Below are 18,629 nucleotides of genomic sequence, written 5' to 3'. Positions count from 1 at the left end.
ACTTGGTGCAGTTTGGGAATGAGCCGTCCAAATGACATAGTTGATCATTTTAATTACTTTGCTGTTGTCTTTCAGATGTCTCATGCAGCCACTAGTGCCTTTTGTCGTTCTATTAAGCTGCAGTGTGAGCTTTATCCCTCCAGAGAAGTCGCTATCTGCTTGGACCCCTACTGCGGACTTGGGTTTGTCCTCTGGTGCCTCTGCAGGTGAGGTTTCTCCTCGAGCTTTTAAAATACTGTTTCCCTTGTACTATAACACAGCAAAACGGATGATGTGAGTGATAAAAGGATGGTAAGAACCTGCAATACCTCTTGGACTGACATAGGCAATTGGATTTGCTGGGAGCTGTATGGAGAGTGCTGTACGGAGAATACGCTGCATTTGAGCAGGGCATGGCCGTAGTTATTTCAGCTTATGAGTGCAGAGCATCGACATGGCTGCGCATCGACCTCCTGCTGGTTTACGGCTGTCTCTGCAGAGTCTGGCTGGTTTTATTTGATGAAGGTAGCACTCTACCAATGTTACCTTAAGGAAGTGGTTTCCTGTTGTCCTCTTTTTCATTCTGTAATCTGAAAGCACGAGTAGATATCAGGAGCTTCCTCATTTGTGGGACTTACGGATGTGGTTTTTGCAGACACATGGAAGTGTGTTTTCTTGCAGAAGGATACTTCTGTGGCAGTGGCAAAGCTATCACAAAAAGACATTTCTAGTGAAATGGGAATCAGCTTTTTTGGTTAATAAGAAGTTTAGAACATTAGCGATTCTGTCAGTCTCTATACTCCAGGGAAGTTACAGTTCAGCACTGAAAGCAGTTCCATCGATTTCTTTCTTTTTTTTCTTTTTTTTGAAGTTAGCTGGGTTGATGGCAGAGGCAAAGGGGAAGAGCTCTGGGAGCACTCATGGAGCACATTTTTATGAAGACACAGTAGCTCAACATCTTTTCTTCTGCCATAGAAAGTTCTTTGGTGTTAGCAGTGCTGCTATTTTTAGTTATTAAAATGAAGATAATCCAGGGCAATAAAAACACTCTGGATTAGCTTTTTAACAATTTACTAAATACCTGGAGGAAGCATTATTTGATAACTGCAACAATTCATTCTCAGCAAGTATTGTGTGTTTAAAAGTAGGTTGTTGGCCTGTTTTGTTGCCCTTTTGAAATATTTGTTATTAAGTATTAAATGGGCCAAAGATTAACATTTTTATTTTATTCATTCTTGATCAGTCTTTCTTGATTTAAACTATACTTGCCCTAATATTATTTCAGATTTACATGGGGGTTAGGGAATTCTTTGTTTTGAAAAATCATTTCATTTCAATGTCTTATTTCCCCAACACAAAAATAAAAACACTGAGGCTGCAAAAAAAGAAAACATTTCAGAAATTTTGAGATTTAAATTAAATTGCTTCATTTAAGTCAAATGCTGTTGATTTGTTAAATTTAATTTAAAATGTTGATTTTTTTTAAGTTAGATGAGTATTTCTTGTATAAAGGTATGTGTTCCAGCATGCCCTGGTGTTAACACTGTTAGGCCTTCGCTCTGCTGGGGGCTAAGCCAGATCTGCTGTGGTGCATTCATTGAGGCCAGTTAAGGACTGCAGAGCACCATAGGTGGGTGCAGCTAGGGGGAGTCTATTACTGCATGGGATAATGCTGGGACATGGAGCATCCAAGAATAACTTCTATGCAGCATCATGACAGAGCTGTAAAATACAGATAAATGTTGACCTGTCCTAAACCCAATTTGGGGTGCCCATGACTCTCCTGCATACAGAAATGTTTGTTTTTTCCAGAACCATATTTGCAACAGATAAGCTTTTGCTGACCTTAGATCCTTCCCAATGCTAATAGTTTTCAGCCCTTTAGGAGGAGAAGATTGTTTGTGCCTCGCAAGTGAATAAGGCAGCAAACCTTTGGGAGAAGGAAATCAAGGTCTGCGCCACTCCGTAGCTTGCAGAATAGAAAATTTTATACCATTTTCAAAGAAGAGAAAGGAAACAAGGGAGTTGAAGGAACTGAGATCAGGCCAGCAGCACTCTAATCTTATGAACCCTTGTGTCAATCTCTTCTTTGCAACTGTTCTCCTGTTCCTAGAAAACCAGAAATACTGCAGGCCGCTTGAATTGCAACTGTCTTTTAGAGAAAGCTGACATCAGATACAGCTTCATTAATTCCACTTAAAAACTTAATTTCCATTTCATTACTATTTTAGAAATAAGTATTATTTGATGTGATAGCAAAAAATACATCCTGGAGGTTATTAGATTCTTACTCTTCATAACTTAAAACTTTGCATTTTCTTCTTTGTAGTTTCACGTGGCAAAATCCTCCTCAATATTTTACAGCCCAGATTTCTACCTCGGAGGATTCTACTGTAAAGTTATGATTGTCTGTCGCCACTCCCATTAACTAAATTAATACTTCTAATGGCATATGGAAATGAAGTGAGATCTTCAATTTTTGATCAGCTAAGGGGTTTTGAGAGTTAAATAAGAACTCTTCGTTTTAGGAGCCCAGCAGGAAGAGAAAGCAACCTTCTGTGCTGGGTGCAGTTAAACTGACAAGTACATTTTAATCCCTTTATTAGCTAGACCAAAGGAGGCATTGACTAAGGAATGAAAGAAAAACTTAACCTTTTATCCCCGTTGTAGATGCTTAGACGTTGTTCTGGCTTGCTCCACTGTAGTGCCCCAGAATGCCCCATTCTGTGAGGTCAAAGCTGCTTAGGAAAGCTGCTGGAGCATGGAGCCAGCCCTTTGGTAAGTTTGGAATATATTGCATAGTTTTGCAAAGTTTTAATTTTTTAAAAGTTTATTATTTTATGGACTAAAGGGTATAAAATAATAAAGAAAAGAAACCTTGCAAAGCAGAGCAATACATTTTTTAAAAACTAGGATTTGCCATGTTCCCTCTCTACTGACTGCATGCTCCAGCAGGGTTTCCTGGGAACCTTTGTCACTGAACAGCACATCCTGGGTGTGGTGGCAGTCGTCAGCCCCACATGAGTTCACAAACCCCAAACTTCCTGATTTTAAGAGGTTCATACTAATGACTCAATAAAAGAATACACTGGTTTTGCGTTCTTCTCTTTAATAGTCTCATTTATCCATTCTGAGAGGGTGATTCTAATACACTGATTGTGTTGCATTGTATTTTAAAATGTATTATTTTCTTTAAAAGAAAAAAAAAGGACAAGTGTCCCCCAGTGTAAAAAGAATCAGTACTGAATCCCATTGTTCAAAAATGCTTCCTGAAATTAAGATGTCCCTATCTTAATGCTGCTCAATGTGGGGGAAAGTAGAGCATTCTACAGTTTGTTAGTGAGAGTTTACTTATTTGATAGTTGCTGAATAATACAATAGAATAAGAATCTTCCCTCCATTTTAGCCTAGCTAAGCCAACCCATATTGCAGTTTTGCTTTTACTACTGGAAGATAAAATTTTCCGTGCTGAAATTAAAATTAGGTACATGAATTATTTTAAATAAATTACATATATATTCCCAGAAACTGATATTGTAATAGTGCAAGTCAGTAACACTCAAAGTGAACCAGAGGAACTGAATTTTCCAGCCCACATTGGCCACATAATAAGTAGTGTGAATGCTATGAAATGGTCCTAGGAAGCCTTTCCAGGTGAGATGCAGTGAAGTGGCTTTCTCCTGTCCCACTCCTGCTGTCTCTGTTCCATAGCCACAAGCCGAAGTCTGCAGTGGTGCTGCTGGGTAGCTTCTGCAGCAAGAGGCTGCAAGGTTTTTTATTAACCATACAGGTGGAACTGTGCAGTAAATAAGTAAGGAATTGCAGCATTAACATGAGAACTCCATTTTAGCAAACTTCAGGGTGCTAGGACTCATTAATTATTGTTAGGTTTTTCAGGGTAACTTGAAGATAGCTGGCAGACATGAGCATTTCTGAGGAGTGACCTCATTAATGTTTATAAATTTGTAAAGGGCGAGTGTCAGGAGGAAGGAGCCAGGCTCTTCTCAGTGACAGCCAATGACAGGACAAGGGGCAATGGGTGCAAGCTGGAGCACAGGAGGTTCCATGTGAACATGAGGAAAAACTTTTTTACTGTGAGGGTGACAGAGCACTGAACAGGCTTCCCAGAGAGGTTGTGGAGTCTCCTTCTCTGGAGACATTCAAAACCAACCTGGACGTGTTCCTGTGTGACCTGGTCTAGGTGATCCTGCTCTGGCAGGGGTTGGACTGGATGATCTTTCGAGGTCCCTTCTAACTCCTAATATTCTATGATTCTGTGATTTCACCCAATTTCCAAGCCATTTATAGCAAATTAAAGGCAAGACTGCATAAAGAAGCCTAAATGCCACATCAGAGAAAGTTAATTCTGACATGGGAAGTGAAGGATAGGAATATAACCATCTCCCGTGTGCTTTGCAAAGTGCATAACTGGGGCAGGAGGAATGTAAAGGTGCATCTGCCCACACACTGCCATGTGCCCATTTTCCGTGGAGTCTTGGGCAATTTGTGGAAGAGGTAATTTGCATTTCTTCCACATCGCAATAGGTCTGTTAGACCTGCCTGCAGTCTGGAATGTTCAAGGGCAGCTGAAAGTTCTGAGTTACCTTGATATGTGAATTCTTTAATGCGTCGACAGACTAACTCCACCATCAGCTAACTCCACTGGCTCTGTAGACCTGCCTGTACATGGGGTAGTACCTGGGGCAAGAGAGGTGGTGCTCAAGTCTGAGGAATGGCTTATAAATACAAACTGTGCTGTAGTGAACTTAGCCAGATGCGTTTAGCCTCTGCCTGCCTTAGGATGTCTCTAATGCCAATGCCAACAGAAATGACACTGCTCTCTGCATCCTCCAGTTAACCTCAGGCTGCTTGTTCTCTATGCAGGGCAAGATGGCCATCTCTTTCGTCTTCAATACAACATAGATACAGTGGCCAAATTTTTAAAATTTAGATGTATTTAGATGTAGAGACTTTGTGCTGGCCCTGAGCACTCCAAGTTCCACCAGTGTTGTATGATTCCCACTCCTGGTGCTGCTGGATGATGTGTTTGTGCTCAGGAGCAGTCAACAACACGCTTCCCAAGTTACACATCAGCTCAGCAGTGCCCAGGAGCAACCTGAGCCGTGTTAGAAAGGTTCCCTTGTGAGGCTCAGAGATTGCCAAAACACAACTCTGAAAGGGAGAGGTTAAAGCCTTTTGAAGGCATGCCAGTAACAAGAGCTTCGAGTTAACCTCTGGCTCTCATTCTGGGCAGACTGCACTGTCCAAGCAGGGGTGCAGGCACTACAGGAACAGAATACTGGCATTTCAGTGTTAACCAAAGACGTACAGGTATCTGACCGGGGTACCAACACCAGAGCGTGAGTTAGAGCAGAGTGCTGTGTTATGGCACCACTCTCACCAGCTCCCAGTACTCTGGTGTGAAAGTTGTAAAGACTGGACCTACTCTCTGCACCAGAAGCCTATCAAGATTTATGGATGAGATGTTTTTCTTTCTGGGAAAATCTGCGTGCCCCACATGGTGATCCCTTTTGCTGTACGTTAGTTAAACTTCTTCGAGAGGTATCTCTGTCTGATAGTGCTGATCACTTACCTGCTTACCATGTGCAGTCATGCTGTTAGTGCACTGTATGCCAGCTGGGCTTCTTTGGACTCCATAGGTGGTGTGAGGTCCTTTACCTGTTCTCCAAAAGCACTTTTTTTGTGCATGTAATGGGTCTCCAGGAGGAATGAAGATTTAATTTTGGCCCAAGTCTTGTGAAGCCTAGGTCGGACATATACCCAAACACTCTCATCTGTGGCCTGTACCATTCTTGCTGCAAGCTCTGGTCCAGATGTTTATGAAGGTTTTTGCTCAAACATTGCTCGGATTCCGTCAGCATGCAGACTCTTTTCACAGACTTTCAATTGTGGGCATGACAACTCAATTATTTCAGGCTCTACCAAATGTGCAATTCCCATACCTGTTCCTCATCACCAGATGCCAAATATCATCTGTAGAAATGTAGAAACTAAATTCATATCAGACTCAGCAGTACCTACCTGCCTCCTGCAATGAAGTGGGAAGGCAGCTCATATAACCTGAGAAGGACACCAGAAGTGAGGGTAGCGGTGGGTCAGTAGCCTGCCAGAATGCAATTGCAAATTGTAGTTGCCATTTGTCAGTGTTTATTGTCCTGGTGAAATTTCTGGAACTATAATAAAACCTCAGACTTTACTGTTCATCTGCCTCGGCACAACATGGAGTAAATCTTTGATTCAGTGGAACAGTTAATTGCCAAGGTGTCCTTCCAGGCATCTCCATATGGTGCCAAAACAGCCTGGCAGGCGGTGGAGATGGTGTTGTGATCAGATGGCACCATCATACCAAAATGCATCCTGGTGTACAACTGGAGTATTCCTGTCCTTGGGCAGCCCTTGCTTAGTGCAGGCAGACAAGGCTCTTCGCTTACTGCCAAAATCCAAGGCTTTGCCCAGTCTTGCTTCAGTTCCATCCTATTATTTATATAACTAAATCCTTGCTCCTACTCCAATGTATCATATGTTGTTGCAATTTCAGAACAGTAATTTTGGCTTCTACAATTTCTATTTAAACCCCCAACGTTTCCTAATATCCCATCTCATCCCTGTTACCACAGTGTTCATCACAATTTTGTTCCTTCCAGTATAAGAATAGCAAAGCTGGCAGCTTAACCATCTCTTGATGTCTGACGTGTTTCAAGGGGAGGTGGAACTGTTTGTTCAGTGCCTCTATTTCAGGATTAACTCTACCATATCTAGGATGTGCCATACCCAGATGTCATACCAGTCGTCTCTACCATACCTAGAATTACCTGAGGAACTTCTTATAGGTTTGGGACCATATCTAACTTTGTCTCCAAAGCAACCCTCCATAACTGCAGTCTGTTCAAGTACATGGTCCTCTGCTTGGTTGTTGGCCTCCATACTAAGCAAACACCCTCTAACATCTCACAGTGATTTAAAACCACTAAAGTGGTAGAAATGTTTCAGTCAGCTGTACAAAGGAGTATCTTTTTTATCTCAACTTCTCTCCACCAAAACATTGTTGACATGCTGCTTCTCAGAGGTTAACGTGGAAGAATAAAATCTGAATTTGCAAGGATACGTGGCCACCAGGAACGTTTTGTTGCTTGGAGTGATTCACAAAACCTGCCCAGTGTTTCTGAGATTGATTCAGGGAGGTGAGTGAAGTTATGACTGACATTGCATAAACCACTTCAGCTGTGGAACTGGCACACTCGCCTCAGAAATATGTCTTTGTAGTTCCTCTCCTAGCTCCACCAACTGCTCTAGCAAGTCAGATCATATGCATGAGTTGTTAAACCATAGCTTGGTGGGCAAAGCCTCTGGTGGTCATCAAGTTTCCAGGCGTGCTGGTGTCTTTCTGTGGGTTTAAGTACTGTAGACAGGAGCAGCACACATCTGAGGTTCTGCACCACAGAAAGTTTCCTTCCTGCTAGATATTTCCCACTGCTCTGCAGTTTAATTCTGAACTCCTTGGTATTTCTGAGGGATTAGAAAACTCAGAAGAGGTACTAGCAACATCTTCGGGTTTTTTTCTGTCTAATCAAAGTGATTTTTTTTTTTAATCAAAGTCTGATCATGTGAGTGTTTTGTTTTCCTCTGTCTGGAGGAGATGGGGTTATTTTGCATCCAAATCCTCATGCTTTGCTGCAGGGCTATTGGTGAGAGGTTACAAGCAAACACAAGTATCCTTTTGACTTGTTGATCAAGAGAGGGAGACAGCTCACCCCCACTCATTAGTGTTGCTGAGGGGGAAAGGATTTGTCTTTCATGTAAATTTGTATTCCCAGATTCTGCCATTTTGGACTATTTCCTGGTAAAATGCATTTTGAATCAATCTTCTGTTCTTCTACTGAAAGCAATGCAGATTTTTCCTCCCTTATTGCTGTGGGGTTTGTGTGGGCACTTTTCAGCACAGGGATGAAGTTTGTTCTTTTGATATAGTTTTGTTTTGGGATGTTCTGCCCAGTTGAATAAGTGGCACATAATGGATCTTAATTTGGTTCTGAGTAATAATTCTCCCACATTTGACCTCCTGGCAGGTGGTTTATTGTTGTGCAGATTTTTTTCTTCTTTATATCAACCAGAGTAGTTCAGGGATGGGAGAAGGGTTTGATGCTGAATCTCTGTGTGCCGTATTTGTACAGATTGGAGCCCATCCCAGGTTCTTACTCAAGGGGTTACAGATTCTTGTTGGTAAGAATTATGTATTTACCAGACAGATCACACACCTTGGTTGTTTGTGGAACCCTAACCTTAAATTTGCAAAGAACTGAGACCTTTTGGTAATTGGCCGAGAAAGAAAGCGTGAAGTAATATTTATAGTAAAAGCTGTTACTACTCCCTGACTGGGTTTGATCTGTCACTTGAGGTCAGAGCGTGCTCCTTTCAGGCTTGGGTAATTTTGCCAACATCTCTTTTTGCGTGTTTATGAAGCACAGGCTCAAAGCTCAGTCATACTTTATTCTTATTCCATAAAAGCAACATAAAAGCATAATGCTTTATTTGACCGTCCCGTGCTATGGTCATTATGTCAGCCATATCTGAGAACACATCGCTTCATGGCAAGTCACTGGTCGTGAATCATCAAGAGTGGCATAAATGTGGACAAGCAGTCAAAGATGAAATTTTTACTGTATGATAAATGAAATTGTTTGAACTGCAGTTCATTCATATTCCATGACATCCTCTGGCTTATACTCCAGCAGAGACCTAAACTATTTGGATTATTAACTGCCTTTGTGGCTAGACCTGTACACGTTTTATGCCTTTATCATACCAAGTAAAGGCATCCAGGTCACAGAAACGTTGTTGTAAATGGCCCAGCTTTTGAAAGCACTCTCTTCTGCGTCTGGGGGGAGTGGGGGCACTCACTCACCGAGGAAGGAAGCTGTGTGAGGAGCCCATCTTCAAGAATTGCAGAGGTGTGTATTGTCTTGCTAATGTCAAATGTTACAGACATGCTCATATTCCTGAAAATAAACTTCCATTTCATGTCTTACATAGGGCACTTGGATTTGCAAATGTCAGCTTTACTTTACCAAGCTGGCTTTTTGAATTTTCTAGTCACGAATTAATTTCTCTCATGTGCATCATAAATCTCTGAGGCTTTATGGTCCTTTCTCAGAACTTTAGTGATTTGGGGGGTTTATGCTATGACCATTCTGATTTGAAATATCTGCAAATCACAAGTTAAGATGTGAGGGGGGCTGTAAAATTGATGATAAATTTACCTATCTGAGATGAGTGAACAACAGAGGACCCACAGGAACGAAAGACATCAATTTGGGAATGTTTTTCCCCTTGGGGACAATCATGGGTACCAGAGAAATTATCTCTGACACAATTGTTTTCTTCAGGGACCCTGATGAGTGTCTTTTCTCAATAGTTATGCTCACACGGTATACAATAAGCTAGACATGTAGTATATTTGAGTTTTAAAAGTTCATAAAACTTTCACAGAAGAAATTTAAAGCCACAAGGATTATTAAATTGGGGCCAGATTTACTCCCTTGAAAATGATTGCAAAGCTCTTGCTTGCCTCAACAGCAGAGAGGTTTTTTCCATATTAAGCAATCAAGTGCTCTTTTAATCAAGGTATCTTAAAATGGTAATTACTCAATCTTAATTATTTGTCAGCAACACATAATTTTTGTTGATACTATAGTACGGTTTATTAGCACCATTAATAACTGAGCTATTTTGCTTTCTTCAGTACAGTTTTAACAGCAAAGTCCATGGGCATTTTGAGTAAATTAGTATTTTAGGAGCATGTTCTGCCTGCATTCCTTGTGATTCCTCATAGACTGAAGCTATAACAAAAAAAAACAGAGTTAAACTTTGTGTTAAGCTACTGTAGAGCACTATAAGATATTTCGTGGTTCATTCAGCGCTCTGATAAACTTTATATTCTAGTACCCCATAGCTCGTAAACATCCGTGGACGCAGGCGTTTAGCATGCATTAATGAATCTTGTGTCTTTGCAGCGTTTATTCAGGACACCAGTCTATTTTGATTCCTCCCTCAGAACTGGAGACCAATCCTGCTCTGTGGCTTCTTGCCGTGAGCCAGTACAAAGTGAGGGACACTTTCTGCTCCTATTCGGTCATGGAGCTCTGTACTAAGGGACTCGGTTCGCAAACGGAGTCACTGAAGGTGAGTGGTGCTGCTGTCCTGCACAAGCTGTCGTCTGCACAGAGGTGTTTGAGAGCCTTCCCTGCCATGAGCGGCTCTGCTCAATGTCTGCAGCAAGGACAAAACCATCAGAGGGCAAGGGCAGCTTCCACAAAGCCTGTGTTATGCCTTGCCAGATGCTGTGGATGAATATTGGTCATTTTCTTTCAGATCACAAGGCTTTTAACATCAAGGAAAGGCTTTTATTTACCTAAGCTTTCTGATCTGTGTTGGTAGGCAAGTGTTGGAAAACAGAGGTGTAAATGTCTGAAAGGTCCAAGGAGTGGACTGTGTCCATAATACTGTGTATTATGTTTTATGAATTCCCTGATTATATGAAGTATTGGTTTGGTTCTGGCCCCTGTAGTTAAATAATCATGTACTCCAAAACACTGTATTGTTTTAACTGGATTGTCCTCATTGTATGCAGAGTGTATCTTCTTTTTTTTTTTCCTCCAGAATTAAAAGCCAGGTAGTCAGTCACATTTCTGAAATAATCTAGAATTTCCAGTATGCTACTGAAATAAATTAGATCTTGGGATACTGATATTTAATAATACTTAATAATTTCCTAATCAGTTTTCCAAGGCTAGACACGACTTTCTGTTTGCTGTTATTCACTGGCTTTCTGAATTAATCTTGGGAAACAGCATTCCCGCCCTTCAGAATTAGATACCCATCTCTTCCTATGTGCTAACGTTGAGATGACAAGCAAGTATGTCTGCTCTTCCACAGCTCTTAGACTGTCATCTGGCCAACCAGCCTCCAGGAAGGATGGAAATTGCACTGGCACCTTAGCCTCTACTCTGCTGTTCCTCTGGAGTCATAATAGCTACATAATACATTCAGGGATGCTAACTGTTTTTCATTAAACCTGCTCATTTGTGGCTTTTGTTATGTTTTAACTTTGTTTTAGGCAAGGGGACTGGACCTTTCACGTGTACGGACGTGTGTAGTAGTGGCTGAAGAACGACCTCGGATAGCTCTTACTCAGTCATTTTCAAAATTATTTAAAGATCTTGGTCTCCATCCACGGGCTGTCAGCACATCACTGGGCTGTAGAGTCAACCTGGCAATATGTTTGCAGGTAAGATTTTTCACTCCTTAAGCTCAAAGTAATTTTAAGAAAATGGTTTTCAGTAAGAAGCTTTCATTCTCTTTCCTTTGACTGCTTGGTTGTAGACATAGTAAGAAAATGCATGTGGTACTTAATGTTCTTGCATATACAGGTAGTAGATTTCTGTTACTTTGTCAACTATTCATCTCTCTCATGTTGCAATCATAGCATTTATTCTGCCCATGAATACAGTAATTCAGAAAAGCGCATGGTAGTGACAGAACCCGTACTCTGTACTCCAAAAGTAGTATTTAGTCATGTAATGTAAAAGCAGTTTCCAAGTGCTTACTTTAGTAAGTTACAAAATGGATTCCTTCTGTTTAAAAAATAATTCCAACCATTACTTAATTGTTAGATAGATATTTTCTGCACACAGTTTATTGCTTACAATGGAAAATTATTTTGCTACATCTCTTTCATTCTGTTTTAATCTACTAATCAGAGGAGAGTACCCAGGGGTAGTATAGGATTTAACTTGCATTCTCCAGGAATCTTTATCGACTCATGATTTTTAAGGCAGATGGAGCACTGTAGCTACCTGGCCTGAATTTTGGAATAGCCTCTAGGTTTTCACCCAATAACTACACCAAGCAAATAGTTTTAGGCTGATCTGCAGTATATTAATTTATATTTCAGGACTTTGAGTGATGAAAGTTAACTTGCCTTTTTATAAGATGTTCAAATCTTAATTCATTTTGCCTTATTTCTAGTTTAAATTTTTCTGGCACTAGATTCAGCCATTTTTTATTTTAATACGTTTTTCTAATCTAGAATAAAGAATCTCATTTCTATCGTGACTCTAATACAGATCTTAGTCTTTGATAAATAGATGAAGAGTCTTAAGACATGCTTTGCTGATCTGTGTCTCATTTTTATGACTGCTGATCTCTTTCTGTCCTTCCAAACCTGGTATCAGAACTTCAGATATTATTCCTGTAATAACACCACAGGTGTCCTACTGAGGCATAGTATGATTTCTGATTTAATAATCTTTTTAAATAATCCCAAGGATCATCTTCTGCGTTGGCAGCTGCACTGGCTGGGAAGTTCCAGATCCATTTGGTGACCTACCATTAACTTCTTCAAAGTCACTGTCTTCCCAGAGGAACTTGACTGTACTCTGTGTGATGCATCCCACATTTCACAACTGACAGATAAAGGATTTCTCATGCATGTAACATGCGTTACTGTGTACATGTGGAAGCCAGAACAGATCTTCTCAGTGTGACTGCAAATACAGCATTTGCTATTCTCTTCCTGATTGTAAATTTAAGGATTTTTTTTATATTATGCAAAAAATGAGACAAATACAGGCTATGGGTTCAACACAGACCAGTATGTCTGTGTGTTATGCCTGCCTTAGCCTCTTGCCCTGTTCAACATCACTAAGGAATCTTGGCTTTCATCAGACTTTGGCTAAAAGTGACCTTGCAGTTCTGGATGTTAGCAGAACATGAATATCAGAGGTATGCCACATCTCCAGCACCACTTGCTTTCACTCTGACTACCAGAGGAGTATCCCTTCAGCCCAAGGTGACTTTAATTACATTGTCAAACATATGCAAGGCAAAGCTGAGCAGGGTTAAAAGTCATTCTGAGTCCCAGAGGTGGAGTTCTTTAGTTTGTTTAGTTCTGTAATTGCTGCCATAAATATTCTTCAGGAGTAAAAGTTTAAGAAAATCTCCTGTAGTCTCAAAAAAAGCACTTGAATCCTTCAAAACACCTTTACCCTAATAAAACTTAGTAAATGGTCTTGAAACAAAAATACAACTTCTAGGTTAGAAGATACATCTTGTCTATGAACTCAAGCAGCATCTTCCCTCGTATTTCTGTCATGGCTTTCATACAAATAGTACTGACTGAAGTTCTGAAATCTCTTCTTCTGAATGCATCTTTGCAAAAATACAGGCCTCTTTATTTCTTTCTCCGTATCCCAAGTCCTGAGTGATGACAAGGCAGAGAGGACAGCTTGGAAAACATCTAGGAAATCCTTAGGCACTCCCACCTGAGACAGCACATTTTGAGTGGTACCAGTTTAGGCCAGTTAGCAGGTGCAGGTTGGTGTGCTTTCCCAGTCAGCAACTCAACCAAGCTTAAACCCTGGACTGGGAGCGACACAGCAGACAGCGAGGACACTGCTTTCTCTCAAGTAGAAAGGGAAAAGAGAGAAGAAAAAGCTGGGCTGGTTACTTGGTAACAACAGTTTTCTAATTTGCTGCCCTATCTTTTGCCAAAGACATCCCATGGGATGTCTTTTACAGATGAGGAGAAAGGGGGAAGTGATGGCACACCTTCATGGCTGACTGCTCTGACTTCCCCAGCAGATCTGGATGGGGCCCATCACCTCCCCCTGCCTGCAGCTGTGGTGGGGTTGCTTCTGAAAAGTAACCGAACTTCTTTGGCTTCTGGTCCATGGAAGGACCAAACGTGGAGGATGCTGTAGATAACAAGGACACATTAGCTGCAGAAGTTTGCTTGCCACAAATGAAAATCTCTATTTCAGGCTTGCAGTAATCTCTGGACTGTTCATTATGGCAGTTTCACTTATGAGATAAGTCATTTTGTTCAGGACAAATAATAAAACCAGGGAATGACACTAGGCAGCAGTAAGCCGGGTTCAGTGCCCAACTGTGCCTTGTTGGAAGTAATATTGTACTGGGTCTACCTGGGATGGAGTTAACTTTTCATAGCAATCCATATAGAGCTGTGTTTTGGATTTGTAACTGAAACATTGTTGACAGCACACCAGTGGTTTAGGTACTGCTGAGCAGTGCAGCACAGCGTGAAGGCTTTCCCCATTTCTCACTCTGCCTACTGCACCAACACCCCACTGCCCCCAGTGAGTAGGCTAGGGGGGAGCAAGAGATTGGGAGGGGACACAGCCAGGAAAGCTGTCCCAAATCCCATACCATTTAATGTCAAGCTCAGCATTAAAAGGGGGCTTGGCCTTCCAGAGTAGCCATTGCTGAGAGACTGGCTGGGCATCGTTCTGCTTGTGAGAGGTGGCGAGTGATTGCTGTTGCATCACTTGGGCTTTTTTTTCTTCACTCATTCAACTGTCTTCATCTTGACCCATGGCGGGGGGAGAGGGCGAGTGGCTGGGTGGGTACTTGGATGCTGTCTGGTTCATCCCACTGCAAATGTGCAGGAAAGCCGAGTACCCTCAGAGAAACTGTAAATCCCAATGAGCATGGAGTTAGGCTGGATTTTTGCTTGACTCTGTATCTGCCTTTTGGTGGTAGTAACTCCTTGTTTCTTCGATGGTTCTTTACAGAAATTCTTGAAAGAGTTACTGAATCAAACTGAAAAAGTGGTTACCTCTCTGAAGAAGTGTTACTTAGGTAATAATTAGGTGTTTAACTGCCTGTCTGATCATACAGCTAAGAGTCAACTTTCATTGAGTTCTACTAAGATGTTGCATCTCAGTCCATAGGACAAACTAAAAGCCATCCTGTCTAGTGTGGAATGAAGACAAGCCATTTCAGGCTATATTTGGTAATGTTGCCGTTCCAAATGGAATCGTTTTTGAAACATTTAAGCTGAGGGTAGTTTGGCAAGTTTTAAAGGGGTTTGAAAAATTACTAAAGATGTTACTTACAAGCATCACTGCAAAACATGTCATTTTGATAGAGAATATAAAGATACAGGATTGCGTCCTTTGAAGCATCTGGCAGTAGACACTGCCAAAGACTGGATACTGAATTAGACTGAACGCTCTTTCCAAACTGTCTGGAAGTTTATGGCTACTGATAGTCCAGAATAGCTTGTAGACTATTCTGTTTGCTGGACTGAGGAACAGAATGAATTTTAATCCTTGATCAACAATGTTCCTGAAATTAGCATTGTCTCAAATATCTTCCAGAAATGGGCCATGGTTTCTGGATTTTTCACACTGCATCAAAATACCTCTAAAGATGTTTGAGTCGATAGCATCTGCCTGTGTTTTTATTCTTCCAAGTTGTGTCATCCATGGGATCATCATGTGGTTGCTGGAACACTATCTTCCACAGGGCTAACTGGGATCCAGCCTATTCTATGGTCTTTCTAAAATACATATCTACTAATCACCTTTCTAAACATACCTCACTATTCAGCTATTCACTCTTACCAGCAAAAATCCTATCCAGGCTTTCTTCTCTATGGGCTGCCTCTAATGCAGCCTTGATACCTTCACTTTATTTCCATTGTCTTGGACAAATTTAAGACTCAAGTGTTTCAACAGGAAAGTATCCTGATTTTTCCAAAAAGCCTTTAGTCTTGTTACCCTCTCCAAAAAGAAGAGGGGGGGTGTATGTATGTACACGTATGTGTGTGATTATAAAAACTTCATAGCAGAATTTGACCTTTTATTAGAGATTACTTTAAAAAGGAAATCATTGTGGTAATCCCTTTTGGTACAAAAGAGCCTTAGTCTACCAGATGATCTTAATTTGAGGATTAAGATCACTGGCAGACTTATGCGTTGTCATTTGTATTCATTTCCTTCCAAATTTCGAGCAAATGTACTATGTTTCTTTTGATGTAGTAATATTAGACTAGCTTCTTAGAGGTGCACTTTTGAAAATAAATAATTCTCTCCATCTTTAGGCATTTATAACAGCATTAGTATCTGACCTTTTATTGCTGTACAGTCACAGATAATGGTCCAGGGATTTCTGAGATGAAAAGATTGCATCTAGCATATTTTAATTCTCATTAAGTAGCATCTTAGCATTCTCGAGAGAGAGAAAAATAGATATGAAAAGTAGCCTGTTTCTTAAAACAGCACAGATGGTTCTCTAGGATTTTAGCTGATTTCCATTTAAACACTGGAAAGAAATATTTTCATTTTATTCAACCTGCTACTCAATTTCAAGTGAGGAAAAACTTCTGGAAGTTGTTCATTTTCCTTAGTTAACCCTGAAAATGTACTAACAAATCTTCCTAAGCTAGGGCAGGAGAGCAGGGTGCTCTTGCTTCTTTTATGTCACCTCTAACTGAGATGGCAAGGGTGAGTTACCCAATATCCATCTATAGTCAGTAGTATCAAAGAAATAATTCAAGAGAGCTTCATTCAGCCTATCTCAGGTGCCCCTCTTGGGATAGGATTCATCACCATCACGAGATGCTTCCTACCTTATACTGCACATTTTCTTCTTTAATGGCTGAAGTTACATGAAAGGAATCCTTCCCTCACTGTCTAGCAAAGGGAACTTTGCTAGTAAATTTAGGGCTTAAAGTTAATGTTTCTTTTTACTTAGTGGTAGATCACACTTTCTGAGGATCTTCCTTATTAAAAGTAACGAGGGATAGCTCTGAGAAGAGTGCACTTTATCAGAGGTATGATTCACACTTGGCAGTGTCGCAGAGCCCCGGGACAGCTCCCTCAGATGCTGTGTTTTGCCACCTTCACCATGAGTCATGCCATGCAGTTCTTTTCACAGCTCCAGCTGCTGTGCTTGCCTATGTAAGACTGTTAAGTGGTCTTCAAAAATTACATTTCTGAGCATCACTGGAGCAGAATTAGACTCAGAGTAAACAATGAGGCCACATCCTTAGACAGCAAAACAAAACAAAATTCAAAACAACATTTTAAATTCTTAGGACTGCTGATTGCCTTGTTCCTGGTTTTTAACTCTGGGGAGGGAAGCAGGGGAGAGCATGCAGCTTGGCCTTTGACTTCAGTCAAAATTAGGTCCAGGCTGAGTGCTGGCACGTGGTCATCCCTGTGGCTGACTTGTTGGGGTGGTCCTCCGTGCAGTTGTGACCTACAGGTTTTTTCCCAGAGAATAAAAGCCTGGCATGTTGTAGAGGTTTGCACAGACCAGGGGTGGTTCAGCCCTGTGCATGGACAGGAGATTTATTTAGTCCAAGGGATGTGACTTATGGTGTACCCATTTTCAGACAAAAAATTATGTTTGGCCCATTTTATTTCCTTTAACACTACCTAGCATGTCCTTACTGTCAGATACAACAGAAGTCATGTTGGTTTGTTCCTATCACCAGCTTTACAGATGCTCTCTGTCTCACAAAATAAGTGTGCACAGACAGATTGAGTCAGTCGCTCTGGTCTCGGCTAAGATCCGGCTTCTTCTGAAGCACTTTCCGAGTATCTCAGCTGCAGCTGGCTGTGGAAGGACGACGCTGAGACTTCAACTGCTGCTTCTCAAGCCCTTCCTTAGTTACAAGCCATATGAGGCTCTCGTACTCTCAAAGTCCTCTCTGGACCTGCAGTGTAGTCACAGGCAATAAATTATATAACTGAAGGCTTTCAGCAGTTCTGCTTTCTTGCAGTTACACTGCGGTGTTCAACCTTGATTATTAGTAATATTTCTATTTTGGGGCAGCAATGTAATAAGCAGATCCATCCTGGTTTTTTAAATGCTTCATCTTCCCCCGCATCCAAAATAAACCTGTTTTAAGATGCTGCTCTGGCAGCTTCCTGTATCTTTATCTTAGCTGGATTTCAGCAGTTTGAGGAGACGAATGTGGGACGCCAGTGCTCTCAGAGCTGGTTATTTCCACAGGCTGTGTAAGTCCCACTGCAGCCATCTGGTGTTGGGTGCTCCATGTGACAGTAACACCTAGCACCAGTCACCGCTGTGTTTTGCCAGTTTGCTGCCTTATCAGTCATGGCGGAGAACTGATGGGGTTTTATTGGCTTTTAATTTTACTGTTCTTTATACATATTACACTGTTTATCACAGCAAATAGACTAAGAATGGAGAATTACTGAACTATGAAGGTACTCCATTTAGTTATGGACTTCTAGTAATTTGTGCATGATGCCTTGATTTTATTTCACTTTAGGAGCAGGTTAATCTGTATGAAACAAGGTGTAAGTGTCTTTCTCTGTTGTATACTATTTTTTTTCCAAAACTAAAGCTTACTTTTGATTTCCAGAGGACATTGCTTACAAACTTCTTTTAGTAGTGACATGACAGAGCTGGACCCCCTGTCTCAATGGATGTGCATTAAAATAGCAGGGCCATAATGTTTACTGGCGTCTTACCCAAAAAAAAGACCCCAAAAAAATCAGTATGCTAGACACATGTTTTCCACTAACAACGTTGTCTGTAGTGTTCTAAAACCATTTAAGTCTGTTCGTCCAAGGTTAGCAGTCTACAGCTGTCTCTTCTGTTGCTCTACTAAAATGTTGACACCTCATTTTTTACTTTTTTTAACCTTTAATGGTATAATGGTTAATTTGTAAGATTCCTGTATTTGACATTGTTTTTCTTTTTATTTTACTCCCTGCTTTTTGCATTCTCCTCTTTTTTTTTCTCCCACCCTTCATTCCCATTTTTTTTATTGTTATTTTTGTCTTGTGTTATCT

At 40.9% G+C, this 18,629-nt stretch overlaps 1 protein-coding gene across 2 annotated transcripts in view; it reads left to right on the top strand.

Annotated features, from left to right (window-relative positions):
• DIP2C (DIP2 disco-interacting protein 2 homolog C (Drosophila)) overlaps nucleotides 1–18,629 on the top strand; it is a 139,293-nt gene that overhangs the window by 94,310 nt on the left and 26,354 nt on the right. For both annotated transcript variants that reach the window (XM_010182260.1, XM_010182262.1), the window contains 3 exons: nucleotides 76–206; nucleotides 10,011–10,179; nucleotides 11,114–11,284. In XM_010182260.1, coding sequence (XP_010180562.1) covers nucleotides 76–206; nucleotides 10,011–10,179; nucleotides 11,114–11,284 — 471 coding nt within the window. The remainder of the gene's footprint in view (nucleotides 1–75; nucleotides 207–10,010; nucleotides 10,180–11,113; nucleotides 11,285–18,629) is intronic.

This window comes from Mesitornis unicolor, unplaced genomic scaffold (assembly GCF_000695765.1).
Source record: "Mesitornis unicolor isolate BGI_N332 unplaced genomic scaffold, ASM69576v1 scaffold2004, whole genome shotgun sequence".
Taxonomy (NCBI): domain Eukaryota; kingdom Metazoa; phylum Chordata; class Aves; order Mesitornithiformes; family Mesitornithidae; genus Mesitornis; species Mesitornis unicolor.
Note: the sequence above shows the minus strand (reverse complement) of the source record. Positions and strands in the feature narration are given on the sequence as shown.